General features: G+C 39.2%; 1 protein-coding gene across 5 annotated transcripts in view; it reads right to left on the bottom strand.

Moving 5' to 3' along the window:
- Ubr3 (Ubr3 ubiquitin ligase) overlaps positions 1-24,746 on the bottom strand; it is a 169,377-nt gene extending 144,631 nt beyond the window's left edge. For 3 of the 5 annotated variants that reach the window (XM_071676245.1, XM_071676244.1, XM_071676241.1), the window contains exons 1-3: positions 24,702-24,746; positions 17,215-17,527; positions 10,761-10,884 (exon numbers count right to left, since the gene is read on the bottom strand). In XM_071676245.1, coding sequence (XP_071532346.1) covers positions 10,761-10,884; positions 17,215-17,385 — 295 coding nt within the window. In that variant the 5' untranslated portion in view covers positions 17,386-17,527; positions 24,702-24,746. The other 2 variants (XM_071676243.1, XM_071676242.1) reach the window with 2 other exon arrangements.
- Between the last annotated feature and the right edge of the window lie 386 nt (positions 24,747-25,132).

Below are 25,132 nucleotides of genomic sequence, written 5' to 3' on the forward strand. Positions count from 1 at the left end.
TGCGACAGCTGGCCGTGGACATGAGCTTCCTCGGGCACTGGCAAGACAACCCACCCCCAAGGCTGTCAGAGGCCTTTGGAGAAAACATACCAAACCTTCTCACTGGATGTGTCATTTCCTCACGATAAGGTGCGACATCCGTAGTACTTTCATAATGGTAAGTCATCTTCGATGCTAAGCCTTAAATACAGAAAAAAAAAGTTAAAAAGATAAAAGAAAAATATGGAAATGAGGGGAAAAAATCGAAGAATCTAACAAGTTGAAACACTCCCTTTTAAAAAGGTGCAGGTCGTTGGCACTAAGGAAGACACGAAAAGACAAGTCCCAAATCTTAGAGGTGTTGGGAAGGAGACAGACAGCACAACGGCTCACGTTTTGAGTTGCTAACGGCCACAAAATCATCATGTGACGCAGTGGACTGCCCAGTATTACGTGGTCTAACTAAAGGCGGGGCCACAAAACTAGCTAGTTATAGTAGCCAGACACCAACACTGCGGCGTAAGGTAAGTGGATCAATTCATGAGGTGTGAATGGGATAGCTGAAGAGTAAAACTGCTTTGGACTCCGTCAAGTAGCGCGTAGAGGTAGAACCTCCCCAGATGAGAGAGTAATGCTCTACAAAGGAACTAACAAAATTAATAATAAAAAACGAAAAACATCAAATATTTCAATTTTCCTTTAACCAATTAAAAACGAGACACGCAGAACGTTGCTGACTCTTGAAGGATTAAAGTCCTGCCATAAGTGCGAGTATCTTGAGTCGTAGCACAGGAGTGCCTGGTAAAACTAGGCTAAAGGGGATAACTTGCAGGCCTGGCTATTGATCTGGCAACAGAACAGACAGCGGTGGTGGTGCGTTCTGAGATCCGCTACACGAAGGCTCCAGCCTCATAACTCTCATCATGTGAAATATGCTGGTGGACCAGATGACAGACGACTCTCGGGGTAATAACAGAAAATCAACCCAATGAACAAGACTGTGCTACCACCGGCCTCTGATCTGATACTTAAAAGTCAAGTCAAAGGCCTAGCCATTATACACAAAGGGTCGAGATGTCATGCTTAAAGGAATTAAATCTATAAAATTCTGGGGTGGTGCTGGTGGCAGGTTCGATAACATGCATCAGGTCAGACCTAGTGCTGCTCTTACAGAGTTCAGTGACGATGAAGCTTGTGGTGTTACACCGTCAGTCCGGAGGTTGATCCTTAAGTTCTGGAACAGTGTACGTATGAGCAAGTCCCACTCTGGGGTCCAGCAGAACTCTGATATCGTTCTTTTTGCTCTGAGATCGATCTACTGGTGGCTGTAGACGACAGGTGAATATCCAGTAAAACATTTCTCTGTAATTATGAGAGAACTTAGTATACTAATGGTACACAGTTTAACCTCAAGCTCAACGAACGGCATGACCTTTGAATATGATAGTGTGACCTTTGAACTGACCTTAGGGGTCACGTTGAAAGGTCAGGCCATCACAGGGAAGGGTCATGTCGTCGTACTCGTGGGGTTAACATGTCACAGAACGGAGTCTTACTCATAGGCGTGAAGGCAGTTGATCAAGACGAGTCATGGCAAGCGGTGGCAAGCAGCCTGTGAAGGCATGGGAGTCCCATTACAGGAAGTGAGTTGCGGACTAAGCAACTCCGGCAACATATGGCCAACAGTGATTGTACAAGAGGGCGGGGCCGCCGTGCCGCGGCCTCCGCCCGGCGTCAAGGGTCACGTATCAAGAATGAAGGAGACGGCAAGAAATGCGGCCGGTAGAGCGCCGGCTGGAACGGCCAGCTGCCTCCTTCCATGTACAGGAAATGGACCAACTCCTTTTGTTTACAGAGGATGTTCTATGGAGCAGAATCTAAAAATCCCACCTGAAAATCGAACGCTATTAAGACAGTTTCGGCGATCCGTTCTGTATATGTTAAAAAAAAAAGATTTGACATCACATGAAATTTGACTTGCTTATCATACACCTCCACCTTACAAGCAGACTTAACACTCGCAACAACCAATATAAGGCGTCCAACACAACAATCTGGTTGTGTTTGTGTGGGATAATATATAAATAAACCTGTGAATTTTCGCGAATAATGTCCGACGCCACTCAGAAAATAGCGCTGTATTTTCCTCTTCCAATCAAAGTAGGAAAACATCAATAAAGCCATATGTTCCAAATATGAAAAAAAAAAAATGTATCAAGCAAAGCAAAATAAAATGTTAAAAAGCAGCGTATAATATTTCAAAAAAAAAAAATATTCCCCTAAATGAAACAGCAACATCTTTAGGAGTGATAATACGGTACGCATACCAAAAATTCCTTCGTATCTACGTCCCATCAGACGTGGCCACAAGAAATGTACCTCTGTCTACACAATGCATCTTGTACTACGAACGCCATTACAATTCTGAGAAAAGCGCACTTAGAAGACCTAAGGTAATAAAAGTACCAGACTGACCAGTCACAATGCGATCTACTTCAGACTATCTTTTCGTCTAGAATTCTCTCTTGGCCACAGGAATGTCCGTTTTCTTTAACAGTAATCCTTGTACCTTGTCACTGTGATGGGTATTCTCTTTAACAGTACCGCTGCATCTGACAGCAATAAAGACCGTTCTCTGCTAATATCCCGTGAATAATAGTGAGAGGTTGTACAAGGGTTACTTGTGCACCTTGTACAATTTCATCAGCAAATGATAATAATTTCTCAAGTGCTAAAAAAAATATCTTGAGACATCTTGTGACCTAATGCCTCGAGAGGGAACCTAATTTTTTGTCTTTTTTTACAATTAAGGAGGAATCTGAAAAAAAAAATTGTGTGTGTGTGTGTGTGTGTGTGTGTTACCGAACTACGCCAGCTAGCAGCCGCTCCGCAGGGGAAAAGTCACCTTTGACGAAGCAGTATCATTGGGAGTGAAAACCTCGTTCACAAACTCACTCGAACGGAGTCTACTCTAAAGGAGCCTTTAGGAATGTCCTGAGTAACACTACAACTCTTTCAAAGAAATTATTCGTGGGTAATATATATATATATATATATATATATATATATATATATATATATATATATATATATATATATATAATATTATTATACTTAATCGGTTTCCCGCGTCAGCGAGGTAGCGCCAGGACACTGACGAAAAATGGCCCATCCACTCATATACACATAAACGCCCATACACGCACATATACATACATATCAACATATACACATAAACATACACATACGCAGACATATACATACATACACGTACATATTCATACGTGCTTGCCTTCATCCATACCTAACGCTACCCCGCCACACAAGAAATAACATCGCTATCCCCTGCTTCAGCAAGGTAGCGCCAGGAAAACAGACAAAAAAGGTCACATTCGTTCACAATCAGTCCCTAGCTGTCTGTCATGTGTAATGCATCGAAACCACAGCTCCCTATCTACATCCAAGCTTCACAGACCTTTCCATGGTTTACCCAAGACGTTTCACATGCCCTGTTTCAGTACACTGACAGCACGTCGACCCCGGTATACCACATGGTCCCAATTCACTATATCCCTAGCTGCCATGTATAATGCATCGACACCAGAACTCATCATCCACAACAAAAATCCAAAGAATATTCCGTGATTTACATCGACCACTTCATATGCCCACTAACACAACGTGCAACATATTGATCTAATTCATTCTATTTCGTGCACCCCTTTCACCCGGAACACCCCTTTCACCTTCCGGGATGTTCAAGCCGCAAGACTTCAAAGCCTCTTTCAATCCATCCTTCCACCTCTATGTTGGTCTCGTCTCGCTCCGCGCCCCTTAATCCCTCCACCTCCAAACATAATACATCCTTTTCGTGAATCTTTCTTGGTTCACATTCTCCATATCTCTTAACCTTTTCAGCATAGCCTGGTGAATTCTCTTGATCTGACTGACTGTAATTACCATCATATCTATCACTGTCCGGCCTCGATCAACCTGCCTTAAACTATATAGCGTCCCAAAGCATTTCACATCCGACGCATCTACCTCTTACGTTCTTTTACACTCATGACCCAAGATTCACATCAACGCAACATCGTCGGGACTATTATGCCATCAAACAAATCCATCTTTGCCCTAACATTTCATTCCCTTCATCCAACATTCTTGAGTATTTTCTTTACATCCATTTTAACGTTTCTCCCACAATCTCATGTTAAGACTATTGGTTATTCTATTCTTACATCGCTCGAAGTACTGTTCATTTCTCAATGCACACAGCCAGGACCTCAGCCCCTTCTCCCACACTATGATTCACCTCAGCTCTTATGGTTCCATCTACTGCCACGTCCACTTCCATGAACATAGAGCACTTCACTTACCCCGGTCGTCGCCATACAAACCATCCTGTCTTATCCTAATGATCATATCAGCACTGCTGAGATGATATTCATACAAGTGCCTTCTTTTAGTGTCCCATCGTCTTCGCTTCATCCTTAATTAAGGTAAATTTCATCAACCATGTATAAGGCTAACTTTGTAGTCTGCCTATGTCCCCTGTTAAGCTGATGCAATCATCCTCGCATTTTACTTCCCTTTTGTAATGAACAATTCATACTGCATGAGGTGGGAAAATTACCATGCATTTACCATGACCTGTCATTCTATTCCAATCATATATCATTCTTTCTTAAGTACTTCTTTTACATATTTTTTAACGTTTCATGGACAATTTCATGTTGAGACTCCTGGATGTTCTATTCCTAGATCGCTTGAAGAACTCTTCATTGCTTGTCATCAACATGTCTCAGTTCATTTCTCCTCAATAGAAAGCCATCCATTTGTTTTCTAATTATCTTTTCCAATAACTTATGAACCGGTGTGTAGCTGTTTCTGGTCTCCTTCCATATAGATATGAATGAAAGGTGAACTCCTAGAGGAAAAAGACAGGCATGTTTGAAGGCACATTAGTCGTAACGTGTTGTATGGATGCGAAGCTTGGGCTTTAAATGAGAATGTATGGCATTGGGTGAGTGTGTTGGAAACAAAAAATTTGAAGACAATATGTGATGTGAAGAAGGTTAGTCGATCATGAAATAACAAGGTAAAAGAGAGGTGTGGTAATAAGAGTATGGATCAGAGAGCTGAAGGTGTGCTGAAATAGTTTGGACATGTGGACTTAAGTGAGGAAATTAAGTGAGGATAGGATGACAAAGAGCGTCAGAAGTGGAGGGGACATGCAAAAGTGGCAGATTGAATTGGAGACAAATACTGGAGTGAAAAAGGTTCTGAGTGCTTGGGACCTGAACATGCAGAAGGATGCCAAGTGTGCACAAAACAGAGTGGATTGATGTGATACAGATGAGCCGACGTGCTTTCAATGAACTGAAGCAGGCCATTAAAGCGATGACGGTAAACTCCGGAAAGGTCTGTTAGGCATGGTTGTGGATAGGTGGCTGTGATTTCAGTGCACTACACATGAAAGCTACGTTGGATGTCTGCGAATGAGACCATTTCTTCGTCTGCCCCTGGTATAAAATCGTTAACGCGGAAAACGGCAAACTGAAAAAATAACGTATATACGAGTGAGTGTGCGTGTGTGAAATAGATCAACTTTGATTTAGTAGTCAATGAGTGTGAGCCGTGGTGGAAGGAGTTGGTCATAACGTAAATTATATCTATTACCTGATACATAAAGCAGTGCACATACAGGAAAGTGATAATGTGAACCTGTAAGACTACAGTGTAGCAGTACTCCAGGCATGGTGGGCGATAGAACCTCCTCCTCTTAGCTCAAGCAAGCACCGCCTCCCCCCTCACCCATCCCCCGCGCCGTCTAGCACCCTCTTACCCCCCCCCCCCCTTGCCACCCAGTGCCCTCCCCCTCGGCCCCGTCCAACAACGCCCCCAACAAAAAGTAAAAATGCAGAATATCTAAACATCTCTGACGTGGCTGACAGGTAAACCTACACATATATACTAATAGACGAAAATAACAATCTGTGAAGCAATACTATGTTACACTGAGGAAGAAATCATAAAGCTGGTAATATTGTTTACTGCAGATGGTGAGGAGGCACCTCCATGGGGCCCCACTCCCGCCCAACTTGCTGGGCCGGCTCACCAACACCACAGAATGACCCACAACCACCTTAACAACACAAAGAGAATACATTGCCAGGTGGTTTCTTTACTGCACAGGGGAAACAAAATGGGGGACAGACAGGTATTCTTTCACATACAGAGGGGCTATATTCCAAACATTCCTCAAAGAAAAACTGAAAATAAACTTCATGATGGAGTGCTAGATGTCCTGGTGTGTCTAGCCAAGTGAACTATAAAGTTGACCCAAACCTATACGTCACCCAAGCACCGTAGGAAGCTCAAGTCCATAAAATACATGCCAACAAGGGCTGCATGTACCAAGAAAGAGATAATGACCGAGGGAGAGGAGGAAAAAGAAAATGAAAGGCAAACCATAAAAAAGAAAATTGTATGCTTACATAAAGAGCCTAAAATCAAAAAAAAAAAAAATGACTGACGAACGAGAGGCAAGGAAGAGGTGGTCAGACAGGAAGGCGCGAAGTGAGGTGTATGTACACAACTAGACTACACACATTAAAGACAACCACCAGGCCACAAAAAATAAAGCACTTAACCAATCTGACTTTTAAGCGTCTACCCGGCTGACAAACCACCAAGAAAAGATATTAGAAGAGCTGGGCAACACGTTAATTTTTTTTAACAGTTTTACCAAAACTACAGGCAAGAAAGACCCTTTGACTTTCATGGTGATCTAAAGTCACTGAGGCGACGAAAGCGAGTCGATCAAAAAAATTAAGAAATTGCTTTACTTGGGACAAGTATAATTACCATTACTAGTGGAAATGTCAGTAATAACAGTGAAGTTTTGACCTCTATGAATGAAATCAATACATAAACAAGCAGAAGTGAAACCAAAGCAACACGAAATCTTATATTGAAAGTCTCCTACAGTGAGTCTTGAATGTAATCTTTCTAAGAGCTTCAACCTGCATCGTCTATGACGGGAAACATCGCCAAGAACAGCGTAAATCAAAATTGCACAAAACGGATCCGGTTAGACTGAAACGTTCGCTCAGACCCACCAGTAAGACAATCTGCCAGATGGAATAATCCACTGATTGATTTCACAATAAACCTGACATAATAAACCAAAACTCGCTACCTCAAACACTTTTGGCCACCTGACTGAAACAGACTCAAGGATTCGGATGGTGGAGGGAAGTAGAAGGCCTTCCTGAAAACCAAAGCTCAGCAAAAGAACTGAGACCTGTGAAAAAAAAATCCTACAATAACCATAATAAAAATGTAAGAAGCTTGGGAAAAGCAAAAAGGTTCATGAAAAAATAACCATAAGCCATATTCCAATCAAACTGCCAAGTCCTATCATGAACAGAAGGCGACATATATGTTGGTTTACGTGGATCTGGTATGACCTAGTCTCAGACCTTCATTCCACGATATCGTTGCTAGAATGAAATACTGAGCTGCATGTGTAATCTAAATCCACTTTAGAGCAGAGATGCTTCAAAATTCATTTTGAAAAATATATATATCACGTGAAATACCATGGGAAGACCTCGTACTTCAAAAAGACGACTCGGACGGTTTCCTCCAAGGTCCAACAATCCAGCTAAGGTGATGAGAAAGTAAGGTTCACGAGTGGAATACGGCTCCTGACAACAACATAAGGTTTGTGTTCGATGTACAAAGAACCTTGTCCCCCTTCCCTTGTAATACTAAATATACGGTACTCACAAACAAGCACCTTTCCATATCCAGGTAACTTAAGTATAATCACTTCTGAGTCACTAACCAGACTAAAGAAACTGACATTCCTCCTTTTCACCGCCCAAGGTCCTCGATGGAACAAAATATAAGACAATGAAGACGACGAATTCTTAGGGGAAAGGAAGATAAGGTGAAGAAATACAATAAAGATAAAATGATATTGCAGAGAAAAGAAAGAAAATTAGGACCAAACTTTACAAATGTTGGCGTTGTCACCAGGAAAGTGTTTCTCACGTTTCGCTACTCTGAACTCGAAAGAAAAGGAGGCAAATATGAAAAAAAAAAAAAGTGGCAGTGTCAATGTTATATATTTTCATCCCTCCCCACCCCTACTAACAGTAAGAAAGTAGTTTCACAAGGTAAGGTAACCGAAAGTCTGCCTATATGCTAGTCAAAAGCCATGAGTCACTACTAGCAATCTTAAATACACGAAGATATAACTTCACGAGACATAAATATAAGAAATATCCACCTCTTAACTTCAGCTATATACCGTATGTATATAATGTTTACTTTTTTTTCTAGCTTATACGACCTATAAGCTACATACAGTTCGTATATAAATGATACGAAAAACTTCATTCACTCGGTAAGTGTTCATGTACACGACACACGGACCATAGGCTGCCATCACACCGCTGAGTGGCCACTGATACGGCTGGTGTCCGCGAGCACCAAAGTCCGGCCACCCAACACCAAGGACGAGGTGTGTGTGCGCGTGTGGGAGGCTCTGCCTGCCTGCTGGACTGGGTTAAGGCAGTGGAGGTGGCCGTGCCAAGACGCCTACAACCGGTATGCCAAGCTAAAGGGGGTGCCAACCAGCCTCCTCGTGCTGCCGGATAGCACTTTGCCAAGGTCAAAGAAGTCACGATGACACATAATTTCAACGTTTGCATTTTACTCCATGTGCATTACCAGCGACTAATCCCCAACACTCACGCAATAACAAAATGCTTCAAAGGGATTCAAAACCTGAGGAAACCTTCAGGGACTGAACATCGCCTGAAAACTAGGACCTCAAAAGATGATCTGTGATGCACGAAACACTTCCCCAGAAAATACAAATTTAAAGTTTCACGAAACTCTGAACATATCAAAGTCCTTAAATGCTCTAAACTATCTGACATCCAACAACAAAATGTCTACAGAATCCCTTAGACCCGAAAAAGTGCCGCTGAATGCCCCGCGAAAAAAAAAAAAAAAATTGAAACTAGAGGACCAGCATGTTTTTTCAAGGGGAGACGTTTATAAAACGAGGTGATGTACATGCATGTGGCCGCTGGTGTCACTTCTTAAAATAGGCTATGTTAAAGGTTCGTTTAATGTTCCCGATTTACTTTTCGCGAAGCCATTTAGCCCAAGGCCATCTTTAAACAGATGTTTCAATGATCCGGATGCGGTTCTTCCAACTGGAGGACCAAAACCGGTACCAGTGTTACTTCTAAATGCTGTTATGGGTGACTATTTCACCAAGCACTGTATCTCCCCATAAAGCTCTCTGTTGGAACATTATGTTAAAATCCTTCTAATCAGTAAACCTTCACGGTTCGGGTCCAAAGCAACTTCTTAGTCAATGAATGTGAGGTTGTGTCAGTTCTAACAAATTCTTTGGAGTTCGCTTTTCAGCGTGACTTGATCAGCTCTACCATATAAGCTTCTTCCAAATCCTAACATTAAACAGCTCAGCCAAAGTTCTTTACAGCCAAGTTTCTTTAAATATGCCATATCTGAGGATGGTATCCTTGGCAAAGCCTTTGAAACACTGTTTAAAATCCTTCCAAAGAAAAATACTCGTGCTTATCTTGAATCCCTCCTATACTCTTTAATATTTATAAAGCCATGGAGGTCTTCTAACTAAACAGATAGTGCTCAACCTATAATGCAGAGTTAGGTAGTTGGTCCATCAAGCAGTCGGAAACCATGGCCCGCTGTTTACCTCAAATAAAGCATTTCAAAGGTTGCCATCACTCTTGGATCCACTAGTTGAATTAAAAACATGTTATTCAATGCATGTGATGTTGTTGTTGTTGTTGTTGTTGGGGGGGGGGGGGGGGGGGGGTTGATATGCTCTGTTCTGTTGAGCTTGGGAGAGTGCTTTCAGTTCCTTTATCATTTTGTAGTAGAAGACCAGTACTGCTTCCCCTTCTGGCAGTTCTCCCCTGCCTTTGTCCCTGTTGAGTCTTAAAATGGGTGTGTGTTGTGATCAGCACGAAAAACATGTTTAATTGTCCCTAATAAGCAGTGATCTACACAATATTCGTTCAGGCAGTGCCTAAACTCCCATGATGATCTGCATATTTCTGTTGGTAAAATAAGCATCCTTTCCCAAAGTGGCATTTAACTTTTTTGAGCCAGTCCAGACAATTTTAGTGTTTTTCACTTTGATGTCACAGTACAGTACAATATCTGACACTAAGGGAATGCATTTAATGTTAAGGCACATGACATGGATATGCAAGAATGTGTTGAGGTAAGTGCTGTTAAAGCAGCACAATTCTTTTTTTAAATCACCAACATGGCATGGGCAAAATATGCCCCATTCAAGGCCATCTCAGGCAGGAGAAAAAAGTAAAAGGAAAAATCAATCAGAGCTCCACAAGTGTTTTTAGAGCTGACTCTTAAAGGAAGAAAGGCCATGTGAATAAAAGACAAAAGGAGGAGAGAATTCTACAGCTCAGCTCTTCGAGGGATGGAGGAGGCATTGTAACATCCAAGCCTCAATTGACCAGTCTCCACACAGAAGCTGTGGGAGGCAGCAGTCAAATGCACAGTACAAGTCCAAACCTTGGTGGAGGTCACACATGCAGAACAGTTCATGAGAATAATGGCCAAAATACTATCTTTTCTGCCATTCAAACAATGTGGAGACTAAAATACTCTAAATTCAGTTACATTTCAGAGCAAATCAACATTGTGGGGTGTTTGATGTAAAGGTATACAAGGCACTATACCTGTATTGAAGAAGTCATCAGGGGTGCGGCCTGCAGCCATGAGCCACTTGAGCCAGTCAATGGTATCCCAGTTCTTTATGTGCATGGCTGGGTTCAGCAGTAAGTCCAGCAGCTCACCAAGGACCTTCAAAACAAAGGAAAACATACAAACTTTAAAACACGGGTGTCAAAAACTAATTTGATATGGCAGGCCAAATGACATAAATGTATTTCAATTAGGCCATATGTTCCATAAATTATGTAATTACAACATACAAACATTACAGGGCAATACCTGTTTGCTATAAATCATAGATATAAAAAAAAATAATATACATATGTATATATTCCTATAAGTCCATGGGGAAAATGAAACAAGATAAGTTCCCAAGTGCACTTTCATGTAATAATCACATCAGGGGAGACACAAGAGAGAAATATAACAGTCAGTTGATATACAACGAAGAGATGTAGCTAAGAAGACATTTGGTAAAAAATTTTCCCCGTGGACTCAGGAATATATACATATATGTATACATCTTCTGCAACAATTATAATCCAACAATCAAAAGGATAAAGTCAACGCATGAAGTATACTGATGAATAATTTACTTTATCACTGTTACGGCTCCTTCCTGTGACCTTAAACCAATTACTTTCGACCAGTGTATGAATGTATGGAGCAAGCAACTGAGCTGTGGCAACCCTGATTACCGAGTTTGTGTATGAAAAATTGAAAACACAGTTCAGATTTGCTTAAGTTCATAACAGAAAAGAACTTCACAGTGAATGTTACTCTAAACATGGCATAATTTTTGATGCAAAAAACTTTTTAGCCTGGTAAGAATTGATCCACTATATTAAGAAAATGTGCCACTGTCAACATTAAAAAGAACATTTCACAAAACAAGTCACATTATAGCTCAATCATTTCTATTCTTGGAAAGACTCTAGCATACCATATTGAGGAAAGTGTAACTTTCAACATCCACATAAAAATCTAACCCTGCTTAAGAAAGGCAAATTCTGCTTTACGAAGAGACAGTCTCTAACACACAAAATATAGGCACAATATGATAACCAGCTTGAATCAGCTCCTAATATCACCATGAAGCAGTAAAAGAAACTATGAAAAGTAAGATATAAAGCCAAAGAGAACTGATAAAAGGCAAAAAACAAAAGGAATAAGATCAGGCCAGAGAAAGGAACATCACCATATCTAGCCTAAGGAGGTCAGAACTAACTAGTAATATGTGCCGTAAACTGAAGTTACTGTAAATGATTCAGATGACCTGGTGGCATGCTGAAGGGAACCGAAATTCACTGACCATACATGAGATTTCAACTCTAACAAAACTTACAAGGGAACTGAAGTCCAGCCTCTTCTGTCCAGAGGGGTACATAACAGCAAGGAAGGTAACAAGTGAGAGGGTTTTAACCCTCTTGATACGGGAATTTCATTGTATTCCATAAAATCTAAGCAGGTAGTGCCTTCAGACAATACATGAAGGGTAAAATTACAATGGGTAGGAAGTGTATAGTAATACTTTTAGTTTACACTAATCCACCAAAGAACTGCAACAATCCAGAATAGATGTATATAGTGAATAATGAAATAACAGTTTCTAAATCAGCCAGATGATACTGATTGAGAAAAGTTCTTCAATAAATGTGGCACCACAGTAACAAGAGGCCATAGCAAAAAGCTGGGTAAAAAGCTAGTTAGAAAGAATGTTAAGAAGAACTGGTTTGAAGGTTTGGGTGGTGAATGGTTGGAATAAATTTACCAAGAGACAGTGAATACTGGCAGTTTACAAAAGTTTAAAAGGCTACTTCATGGCATGGAAAGTTCAGGAAATGGGGACCCATAAGTACAATTCTCTCCCTGTATAGTACTAATAAGTAATTACCGAACAAAACAAGATTTGGTGGTGCACTTGGTGCTGAATTCAACTAACGTAACCGAAATCCAACTCATTCAATGACTTTAGGTAAAAAATAAGTTACTACTAAAACAGCACAAAATACAGCAAAATATGGAGTAAAGATATCTAAATGGGAAAAAATAGAGTAGAAATTCACTAATGAATGAAAGCCAAGAACAAGTTACTGAATTGTCAAAAGACATACGAGACCACTGTATAATATCCCACAAAAAAGTGAGGGTACAAGGAAGAGAAAACATATGTGTACTGAGATAGTATACAAAATAAAACCCTAAATCTGAGCAGTTTAGTTAATATACATAAAAGTTCTGTGCAAATAGGAGGGGAGGCAAATGACTGATATTACAAAATACAGATTCTCCATATAAAGGGGGGAACAACATACATATTGGAAAATATGACGACTTATATATGCAACAACACCTTAAGCAGTCAACAGGAAATTGCTTGTTCAACTTATAAACAAACATCTTTCAACTCTATGATCATAAACCATGGCAAAAGTAAATCAGCCAGTAGCATCTTGAGGGCAAATGATATAGCTTGGACATGCATCACACATATGCATCTCAATCTTGCACATGGAAATATCAAATGACCCTCTGAGGATGACGAGATAAAGTCTGCAGAAGATTTATCATAACTCTTCAGTGATGTGGAAAATTCAAAGGCCATCACTCCTACCAGTGATATAGACAGTCAGATATGGGAAATGCTGTAATAGAGAGTGAGCTAGTGAGCTCAATGGGCACTGACACATAGATGGAAAATGAGGAAATAGCATGGATACTGAATTGGGAATTAGAGGAGAGTGAGTCTACTACAGACACTGATGGTGAAAGAGGCCTTAAATCATCAAGTTTGACCTTATGGTGTGAAAAATAAAATCCAAAGAGTGTACAGAGTCTCGATTCATATTGCAAAGGGAATTTGCATATATGTCAAAACTTGCACAACATACTGGGGAGAATGCAAACCAAATCATGTTAGAAAATGTCTGGACTGGCTTAAGAAAGGTAAATGCTGCTGTGGAAAAGGATGCAGATTTTTTAACACGTATCAGTGCAAATAACCAGAGATTTGCATAGAAGTTTAGATGATGCCTGAATGATTAGTGTAAGGACCACCACACATCAGGGGCAATGAGGTAGATCTCTCATGCAGATTACAATAAATACCCTTTTTTCCAAACCAGAATAAGGGTAAAAACAGAGCTAGACAAGAAAATTGCACTGGCTTCTCTCTAAAAATTGACAAGAGATATTGATAAGCTCAACAAAACAAATCAGAACATACTGACCCCTCAAAACACTCAGAAACAAGTCATGTAACACTCTCCATTTATGCCACAAAATAAATAAAATCCCCATTAAAAGTGGCATGCTGAACGAGTCCAATACAGTATTTGTGACATTCCAAAACACACACTATAGGCCACGAATTGTGAGGTCTGGATCACTACTACAACCTATAGAGATGTAACAGGACTACAAGATCATGTGGAGGCGTTAGACTTCACATAATAAATAACCTTATAGCAACTGAGCTCCTGAACAGAAGAGATGAAAAAGAAGCATGAGCAGTCGAAGTTGAAAATCCAAATATCTAATGAAGTCTTCAGGGATCTTCAACCCTCAAAGCACAGGCTGCTGAGTTGTGTCACTGGTCAGCCAAGTAGTTTGAAGCAACTTCCCGCATGCCCACATAGCCTGGCTAGTCTGGTACATTTTGTAGGTACTTGTCCAAGGCACTCTTTAAACTTCCCTATTTTGCATCCCATGATGTTTCTGATGATAGCAGACAAGGTGCTGAGAGTCTTGGGCTCCAGATATTTAAGAGGTTCTCGTTTTATGCGTATCACATCTTAGATGCAAAACCCCAAGAATTCATGGGACATTTATGAAACATAAAATCATGTCTTGACCTTCTCAGAAACCCAGTCCTAAATATATTACCACTCATAAATTGAAGACAAACTGGAAAAAACACTGTACATGACATTACCAACACCAGAGACAGCACAGACAAACAACTGCAAAAAAAAGTTATTTGAGCTGTGTGACAAGTTTTACCTCAGTCAGCAAAAAACAAACTCCTAGAAGAAATAATAATCTGGACTTCATCTTTACAAATAATGTGGCACTGATATGTAACATCACCATTTCAAATACCCTATACTCTGTTGAAAACCTAATTGAAGCAAGAACACCTTTGGATACAAAACTGTCTAAGCAAAACACATGGAGGCATATTCAGCAATGTCAGTTTTAATAATAAAAGGATGAAATGGGAAGATGTAATCAATATGTCTACAATACAATGGGAAACCCTACCAACTATCAACACAGACACTGTGGGATACCATGCTGAATACCAGTGTAGAGGAGGGGGTGGTGTTAAAGACATGACCACTTTGATACTTCAATCACTCAAAAGAAAGAAAAAAGGGCAAGGGTACACAGAGGAAGACAAACACTCTATATGAGGTAAAATAATAATTTCAAATCTACAAAATGCCACAGCACACCTAGGGAAGGAAAGGAAATTTATCAAATGAACTAACAGATACAGAGCATAAATCTAATATTTTTTTTTGTTTCATCATACTAAACAGGAGACGAAGGAAAAATCTCCATTGGCCCCCTAAAAACATAACACTTTTACAGATAGCTGCCAGAAGATGAGTGAGGTTCTAAAAGAGCAGTAAGAATTGGTTTTCAGCGAACCAAAAACCACCTCATATATAAATGACCCAACAGACTTCTTAAAGAGTTATTGCCCATGCTACATATAATGGATACCACCATTTCACCACGGGATTTTGGGAGTGCCATTGAGAGTATGCCAACGGACTGTGTCTAGGAGTGAACTCCTGCAACTGTCTTAGTAAAGAAATGTAAGACACCTATCAAAAAAGCACAAAACACACTCTGGAGAAAAAGTCTAGATTCTGGAACCTCCTAAGACTCTGACTCACATCAGTTCACTCCCCAAAGGTAGACAAAAAAAAAAAAAAGACCAATAGCACTAACATCACACATTATCAATAACTTCGAGAGTCCTAAAAGGTAAGCCGATTGAATTCATTGAAGAAAACTATCTACATAAGCTAGTACAATATGGTTTCAGGAAAGCACCATCTTGTCTTCTGCAACTGACTAACCACTACGATAAGGTTGGAGAAACTCTGGAGGACGAAGAAAATGCGGATGTGATTTACAGTGAATGCAAGGGAAAGACCATCTTGCCTTTTGCAACTGACTGACCACCACGATAAGGTTGGAGAGGCTCTTTGATGACTGTGACCATGGTGTCAGAGCATATAAAACGCATCAGGTGGGATAAACAGGAAAAATTGGGATATGGATATACAATTTTCAACTAACCGATGATTACACTAAACTTGTACACCATGCAACTTCCTATACTCCCACAACAAAAATCTGTCCCTAAAGGAACTTTATCTGCACTACTCCTGTTCCTCATCATTATACCTGATAGTCTATTGACATGAGCATTAGTCAGGGTTTCATATCATTATCTGCAGGTGACACAAGAAGTATGAAAATCATGTCAGCAGAACAGACTGAAAAGCTTAAAAGAGATTTAATGTCTTCCAACTGGCCCCTGTGAAAATCATGCTTTAAACAGGGATACAAAGAAAATTCAACAGTAATAAATTTCAACTCCAAGTATGTGGAAAGTGATCAAATAAAAACGATGCAGAACACCAGACTCAAACACAGTCATAAATCAACTAAATAACGTGAAAGAACTTCGAATAATAATGTCTATTGACCTAACCATCACCAAAAACAACACAGCCATTGCCTCCCCCAAGATGTGATGGATCCTGCAGACTCTTAATACAAGGGAAAAACAATGACTTTTTTTTAGTGATAATTCTTTCATGTACAGAAAACTGCTGTGTTCCAACATCACCCTCCAAGGCAGGCAAAACTACAGAATTAGAAAATGCCCAGCATTCTTTCACAGCACATGTTAATATGGTATAGGAACTATTAGTGAGAAGTTAAAATCACTTAGGCTGTACTCCTAGAATGCAGATGGGAGAAGTATATTATCACCTATACCTGAATAATCCTAGGAGGCATCATCCCCAATTTACACTGCAATCCAAGGCCCAAGACTCTTCAACATCTTACCTGCAATCATCAGAAAGACAATGGGATGCACTGTGAAGTTTGAGAGTGCTCTGAACAAGTAAAAACTAAATGTACAAGACCAGCCAGGCTGAAGAGGCTTCCTTACATGGGCTCACAAGCCACTGCTTCCAACAGACTGGTCAACCAACAATCAAACCAAGCATCCTGGGATATCTCAAGCTGTGGGGCAGAAAAACAACCAAAGACTTCATCAGTATGCACAAAAAGAGAGAAAAACATACATAACAAACCAATGAACAGCTGAAAAGAATGGGTAACTGTGATACTATACTTTCTTTTCTGACTGCACAGTCAATAAAGTAATATTACAGTTGGTCAATATACTATATATCACATGCTTACCTGTGTACGTGGTGCCTGTGTTTCTTCTGGGGACATGTTTCTCAAGCATTCATCCCGAATGAATTTTGCAGCATAGCGTTTGCCTTTTTTCAGCAGCACCTGTGCTGTCAAAATATCCGTCTGGCTAGAAGACCCATTTGAGCCTCCCTCACCACTGCTTGGCTCTTCCATCTTTATTTGTTTCTAATCACAATCAACCATTCATGGCCTTGACATGTCTCTGTTATATTCCACTCCTCTACAACTATATCAATGTGTACAGGCACTACTCAGCAAGATGATGTGAGTTTATCAAATAATGATGATCCTAATGCTTTTTAAAGAAAAAATATTCATTCACTTTTAGAAAAAAAGCAATATACTACATCAATTATCTTTAGAATCTAAAATATATGCCATTTACAATTAAATATTCTAGCAAAGGCTCATGTTAACAATACGTATTTCTTTCTTTTCTTCTGTAGAGCTAAACAGCTACCTATAAAAGTAATACCAAAACAAGAAGATGGAGCCTAAAACACTCTTTAAGACTATTGCAAAAAAAAATTTCTTTTACAAAATCTGATACAATTATCAATTACAGTAACTGTAGTAGTATAAATAACCTAATCATATCCAAATTTTTTCCACAGGAGACAAAAGTAAACCTTACTTATTTTTTGATCACTGTACACATCAAAACTAGCTTTGGGTACCAAGTAATTTTGTTCTGCTATGCTTATATAGTGTTTACAGAAAATAAATATCCCCTGGGAATAGAAGAAAAAGAATACTACCCACATATGCCCTGCGTGCCGTACAAGGCAATTAAAAGTGATGGGGTCAAGGGGCTGGTAATCCTCCCCTCCTGTTTTACTTTTCCTAAATAAGGAACAGAGATGGTTGCCATGTGAGGTTTTTTCCTCTAAGGCTCAGTCAACTGTTCTCAACACACATCGCCAATGCAGGAAATGGCGAATATGCATGAAAAAAAAATGGTTCATAGCAGCAATGCAGCTATAATATACACTGCTGAAGTACTAAGGGGTATTACAGAACTAATCTTAAAAGCTTAAAATCAAGGTGGACTAGATATTTCACACTTTGGATAAGCCTATGGGTGAGGAACACCTAGAAAGACAGGGTGACATATATATAGATGTTTACTGAGTAAATAATACATTACATTATGCACTCTGTTGAGCATTAAGTGATGTACAGTTACTGTAATATAGTTGCTGACATACCACATCAGCCTAACTAACAAAAACTAAGATGTTCATTTGCATAGCTATGCACTTGTTCATGGATTGTCTGACAATCATAATAATCAGAATACACTGTTCTTTAATCTATCTATATGAGCTCTGACTGGAACAAGATGACTGGAGCATGATTAGCAGCTTTAGCTGTACAGTATCTTATTCTATGATAACAAATATGATGACACTAGTGAGTTATGTATGTAAAGAAAAATATGTAGTTCATCAAAATATAGGTAAAACACTTATAAGATCAACAGAACCTGTGAAAACCGAATCTAACCTCGACCTTTCTTAGTAACGAAGATTTTTAGCACAAATGTACCAATACTAAAGTGATCTGAATTAGAGAACTGAATGGAATGGCTGCTTATGAGAAAGAAGGGTGGTGGCATGACTAGCTGACTTTATTACGCCTCTTGAAATTCTTAGGCAGTTTGTGCAATGCTCACTCAGGCGTAACAGGTATGTCAACAATGATACTAAATATTAAAATATTTCTTAACTTCTAGGTAGGTTAGGTGAGGTAAGGTTTTCATAAGTCCTGCTGATTTTTCAAGTTTCACTTTTGAATTACAGTAACTGACAGCGATGTATCAGCGTACTAGTATCGGTCGTTTATGCTGATATAAGGGCATCAGTACATTTTTGGAAGATGCTGCTGATACTTTATATATATATGATTACAAGTGATAATATAAAGATGTAAAATATATTGAAATTTCAAGGAAAAATGTTTGAGATGTACTACATGTTTCATTCTGCTATGCATGACCATTCTGATTTCATCAATGTACCATTGCTTCATACAAAAATTAACATTGCAGCAAGGTCACAATGATGCAGGCGATCTAACATCTGCTGATAATCAAGAGGAAAAACGAAACAAGGAACTTATCATGTTTCATTCTTTTTCAGTTCACAGAAATTGTGATGATTAAGACTTCAGGATGTCACCATTTGCCATTTGCCATGTCAATTTTCCATATTACAATGAGTATAAGATTAACTTTGCCTGGGGAAGTTAGATTATGTTTTCATAAGTCCTGCAAATTCATAAAAGCATTTCACCTATTTTTACATTATTTACTGTAACCTAACACTTTCTCTAATCTTCACAGCCCTCCCTAAACTCCAGCAGGATTGAGGGACAAGTAAATTAGGATGTAAGTTTAAATGAAGAAAAATTGGAGGAAGTGAAGTGTCTTACATATCTGGGAGTGGACTTAGCAGCAAATGGAACCATGGCAGCAGATGTGAGTCACAGGGTTGGGGAGGGGGCAAAGGTTCTGGGAGCGATGAAGAATGTGTGGAAGGAGAGAATGTTATCTCGAGCAAAAATGGGTACGTTTGAAGGAATAGTAGGTCCAATAATATCATATGGTTGCAAGGCATGGGCTATATAGGGTTGTATGGAGGAAGATGGATGTAGTGTAAATGAAATACTTGACAGCAATATGTGGTGTGAGGTGGTTTGACCAATTAAGTAATGAAAGGGTAAGAGAGATGGGTGGAAATAAAAAGTGTGGTTGAGAGAGCAGTAGACGGCGTGTTGAAACTGTTTGGACATATGGGGAGAATGAGTGAGGAAAGATTGACAAAGAGGGTATATGTGTCAGAGTTGGAGGGAACAAGAAGGTGGAAGGATGGAGTGAAAAAGATTTTTAGCGATTGGGACTTGAATATACAGAAGGGAGAGGCATGCCAGGAATAGAGTGAATTGGAAGGATGTGGTATAATGGGGTTGACGTGCTGTCAAAGGATTGAACCAGGGCATGTGATACGTCTGAGGGAAACCATGGAAAGGTATTTGGGGCCTGGATGTGGATAGGGAGCTGTGGTTTCAGTGCATTACATGACAGCTAGAGACTGAGGGTGAACGAATGTGGCCTTTTTTGTCTGTTTTCCTGGCACTACCTTACTGAAGCAGGGGGTAGCAACATTGTATCCTGTGGGGCGGGGTAGTGACAGGAATGGATGAAGGCAAGAAAGTATGAATATGTACATGTTTATATGTCTGTGTATGCGTATGTATATGTGTATATGTTATGCACATGTATGTATATGTGTGTGTATGGGCATTTATGTATTCATATGTGTATACAAGTGGATGGGCCTTCTTCATCTGTTTCCAAGCGCTATCTCACTGAAGCGGGAAACAGCAATCAAGTATAATATAAAAAAGACGTTATAAATAAACTATGTCATCCTTTAACATTCAAATCTATCACATGCCTTTGAAAAAAAATTTCCCTTTATGATATGTGGGAACACAAGAGCCCTAAAAACACCTGCCATGCCTTCATGCATACTGACACCTATGAGCAATCTCATACTATGAACGTACACAAGGTTAGCCGCATGACCTGCATTCCTTTAAAATCTATGCTTATTTTATAAGATTATCTATTAATAAAAAATTTCAATTTGCATGTTCTTTTAGGCAACAATTTAGGATGGATGAGGTCCATAAACTGACAATTAAGTCATACTTCAAGGACTGATATTGGCTTTTCCACGCACCAGGTTTTTCAAGTGTTTTTACAGGGATCAGTAGCACCAAATTAAAAAAATTTTGCATTTCAGTAACATTGCAAATGTTACAAAAAAGATGACTGACTCCACAAAATTCAGCCAATACTACAGTGGAAAATATACTTATATGTATAATAGTAAACAATTCTCTGTTAATGTATCAGTGCAAGGTTTTCCTCTAGCATGCATGAAACAAAGGGAGTAAAACTGTGGGCCTTAACCATATTTTCATATTGTCAATATACAAAAATATTCTGCTATCTCTTCCAAATAATTTTTTTCATATTCCATCAATTCATAGACATATTCTATCTATATATATCTCTGATCCCATTTCTTTCAGGAAATCCCTCAAAGGGGTGACCATGCCAAAGGAGTCTCCATAACTGGTGAACTCCAGTGCCATTTCTTAGCCTTTGGAGCCTCACTTTTAACTGACCACTAACAGGGGGAACAACTACTATAATATTTTCAGCTCCTTCCTAATGTTACAATCAATACTACCTAATGTTCCAATCTACTACTTTTACTAGAATAATATTTTCTATAAATAAGTAATAAAATCATAGTTTCAGTCTCTAAGCTTGGTCTACTTTTGCATTTTCTCCCGTGTTTGTTTTTTCAAAATAAATCAAAATGAATTCTTCTTATAAATCAATTCATGTTAAACGAAATAAAACATCAAAAAAAAAAGTTCAGTGGCTGGTGAAATCCATAGTGTGAATTATTATTGAAGGTTACATATGGCATCTATAATCATGGCTGCTCCAAGAGATTTATTATGGGTCAAAAAAAAAAAAAAAAAATCAGCACGTCACTTGCAAGTGTGTAGGGCTCTGGCCCTAAATGTACGGGGTAAGTGTATTCAATCAAACGGGTAACAATTACATTCCATATCATAAAACATAATCATCCTACATCCATTTCCAATGTCTACATTCAAAGTAATGTTATGCAGCTGCAAGTTTAGAAACACAGTATCAATAACATAAATTTGAAAGAATAACTTATCAATAATCGTAAAATTAGTAGAAGCAATTTAGACAGGCACTATGTTGTTTGGAACATTACTTTTACCATGTGATAATAAGTAAGGGATCATCTGAAGTTTCACTGGTGACCAACATTTTGCTCCCTACCGTCAATGTAGCTCATACTGACAATTTTCTGTATCTTATGTTCGAGGTTAGATTATGTGTTAGGTTACATGTGATTTGATTTATTTCATCATGTTAGGTTAGGCATGGTTTGGTTTGATTAGGTTCCTGGTGCTGATAAATGCTAGTGGATGAACTGTCAGTAGGGGTCAGACTGCTGGCAATTATTAGAAGACAAACTATAGGTAAGGATACAAAATTCTGGCATCCAGATTTCCCCCTCCCTATATTCATCTAGGCTGTTAGGTTACAGTGCAAACCTAACAATTCAATCTTTGGCAAATTGTTAGAGGGTGAATCTTCAGGTTAACGCAGATAAGAGACAGAAGGCAATGTTATAAAGATCATGGAAAACATGTGATCAATTAATTTCAAGGTATATGAAACAATCGTAAAAATCAAGAGAACACATGAAAATTTCAACTAACTTCCTCTAGCAACCAAGATCTATAGTAAAAATACAGAAACATTAATGAGGTGAGCTACCGAGGACCTACTGAAGGAAAGAGTGGAATCACCACCAGCCACCATCTGTCATCTGCAATGTTTACATTTCTAAATGTTGGGGCAATGCTGAATTCATGGATGTATCTAGTATAGTTTAAGCAGTAGCTGTGGGTAAAACATGTCCATATTCTGTTTAACTACAAATATGGCAAAGTTACCTTGAGCTAAATGGTTATGGATATGTTAGTGTACTGGCAATAATTAGTTATCATATGCCTTGGGTAGTGAATGAACACAAAGTGCATTTCTAAACGGTAAATATCAGACTTTACAAAACAGCCTAAATAATGTAACATTCTAGTTTAAAATATACTCATGGAAGAAAAGAAATAAGAAAAGAGAATTAATAAAGAATTATACAGTAACTTCACCCTAGACGAAATAGAGAGAGAGAAGGACAAGAACAGAACTGGATATCAGGCATGTCAGTGTTGATTAAAGATAAACTTGCTGGTATGATCAATCTTATCTTCTATATCAAATGTTATTGAATGAAGTGATAGTATATCTGGGACCTTGTGATGCTTATCAATGTGGGGTTTATCAATGTACCAGCAGATAATACAAGTGTAAAAAAAAATCAATAGACCCTATGGAAAGCTCACGTCTTCAATAGTCATGATTTATCTAAATATTTAATAAAGAATTGTAGAGAAAATATACCAGTCACACTCAGCAAAATTCACTGCCAACATGGTGCCAGATGTCCATATAGAGATGACACAGCAGCAGCCATGCAAGTATGAAAAATAGACAAACATGTTGACAAAGTTCAACAATCTTAGCAACTGTAAGATTAGGTTTGCTCTACATAGGTTCCAGAGATACCTTACAAGTGCTTACCTACTTCTAAATTAAGTATCCTTAAATTCATCCTAATATACATAACTCTTTGTCTCAAATACCAGGCAGTAGCTATAGGTTTGCAGATCATATGAATAGCGTGGGCATTTAAGTGTACCCATAGCCACTGCCTTCATTAGAATATAACACTAAGTCAAAAAGGTAAATTTCGGTTGCTAAGGGAAGTTATGAGGTCTTGATCGATTCTGCTGATTTCTACAAGTATATTATTTTCTACTGTCTAATCTACTATTAAGCAACTACACATATTTCCAGACTTTCATGGGCCTATCCCTATGACTTACTCATGTTATTTATATAGTATTTTCTCAGGATAAAAAAAAATAATGCTCCAAGTAACACTGCACCTGTCTATATCAATCATACTAAGCATAAGAAGTCCAGTAATGTATTTCTCCCAAATCCGTAAGTAGCTTCTGCCATGTCCCTAAGCTAGTACATTACCAAACTGATTGTATATAGTTGTCTCAAAATCTGCTATCCACACTTTAGCCACAAAATCTAATATATCAACATAAGACTAATACTTTTAACATCCTAAAACGTCTAAATCTGTCATTTCTAATATACGATCATTTTCTCACTTTGTGTGAAACTGATGAATTCCTTATCACGGGCCAGACCAAGATTAGAAATAAAAGTACACTATCACTCTACATTGATCTGGCAGCCGGTCCAGATGCCATCCTATGACACGACGTGACACAGAGTGTAGACTGGTCATGTACATGGAAGGTGGCAGGTGTACGGGTGGGCAGGGCTGGTGCCTGAGAGGTTACAGGTAGGCGGGCCAGGTGACCAGCCCCCAGCAAGGGCTGCCTGGCTGGCAGAGGGCAATGCTCCCCTACTCTCTCCCACCCACCACCTCTCCCAACACTCGTAACTAATAAACTATCCGTTTCCGCGGTGCGATAGTGTAGTTATATATCCACGAGTTGGCCACTGCCTTCACTGACGAACTAAAAGACCGTGGGGCCGAGAAGAGTTGTGTGTGTCATGGGTGGTGTGGGCTGGGGAGCTGATGATGTCACGTAACAACAACACCAGCCTGACATCCACTAACCCAACACTCTCAGCTCAGACTCATGTTCTCACTGGCACAACTCTACACGCAGCGCATTTTCTCACAAGTCTCATGGTCCTCACGGCAAATAACGCTAATCTAACACAACTTTTCACGCACATGAGTTCACTGCCTCTACTCAGAAGCTCGCAGAGGATTTGACTACCCATAATGCAGCATGGAAGTCAAGGAAGGACTATCGCTTTCCGTCGTTTTTGTTGTAAAATACTTTCTTTGCTCATTAGATTATAGAGTGAACTTGCTGATCAGTTTTTGTTCAATATATAAAAAGTATATTTCAGTATACAACACGTGTCGTCACCGATAGGCAAATTCTGAGCAAATTACAGAGAATCAATGACTTGCGGTACCATACGTCATGATCCTCATAAAAGGTATTTCCTAGAAAAGATAACCTTAACAATCATATATTCAGAGAAACTGCAAATCTTAAGTTACATGATTAAATCATCCACTGTAAAGTATGTAGAGCCATCAGCATCTGCCTTAAAACAGCAAAGCACCATGATGACTAAACAGAATGACTAGCT

The sequence above is a fragment of the Panulirus ornatus genome, chromosome 22 (genome assembly GCF_036320965.1).
Source record: "Panulirus ornatus isolate Po-2019 chromosome 22, ASM3632096v1, whole genome shotgun sequence".
Lineage (NCBI taxonomy): Eukaryota > Metazoa > Arthropoda > Malacostraca > Decapoda > Palinuridae > Panulirus > Panulirus ornatus.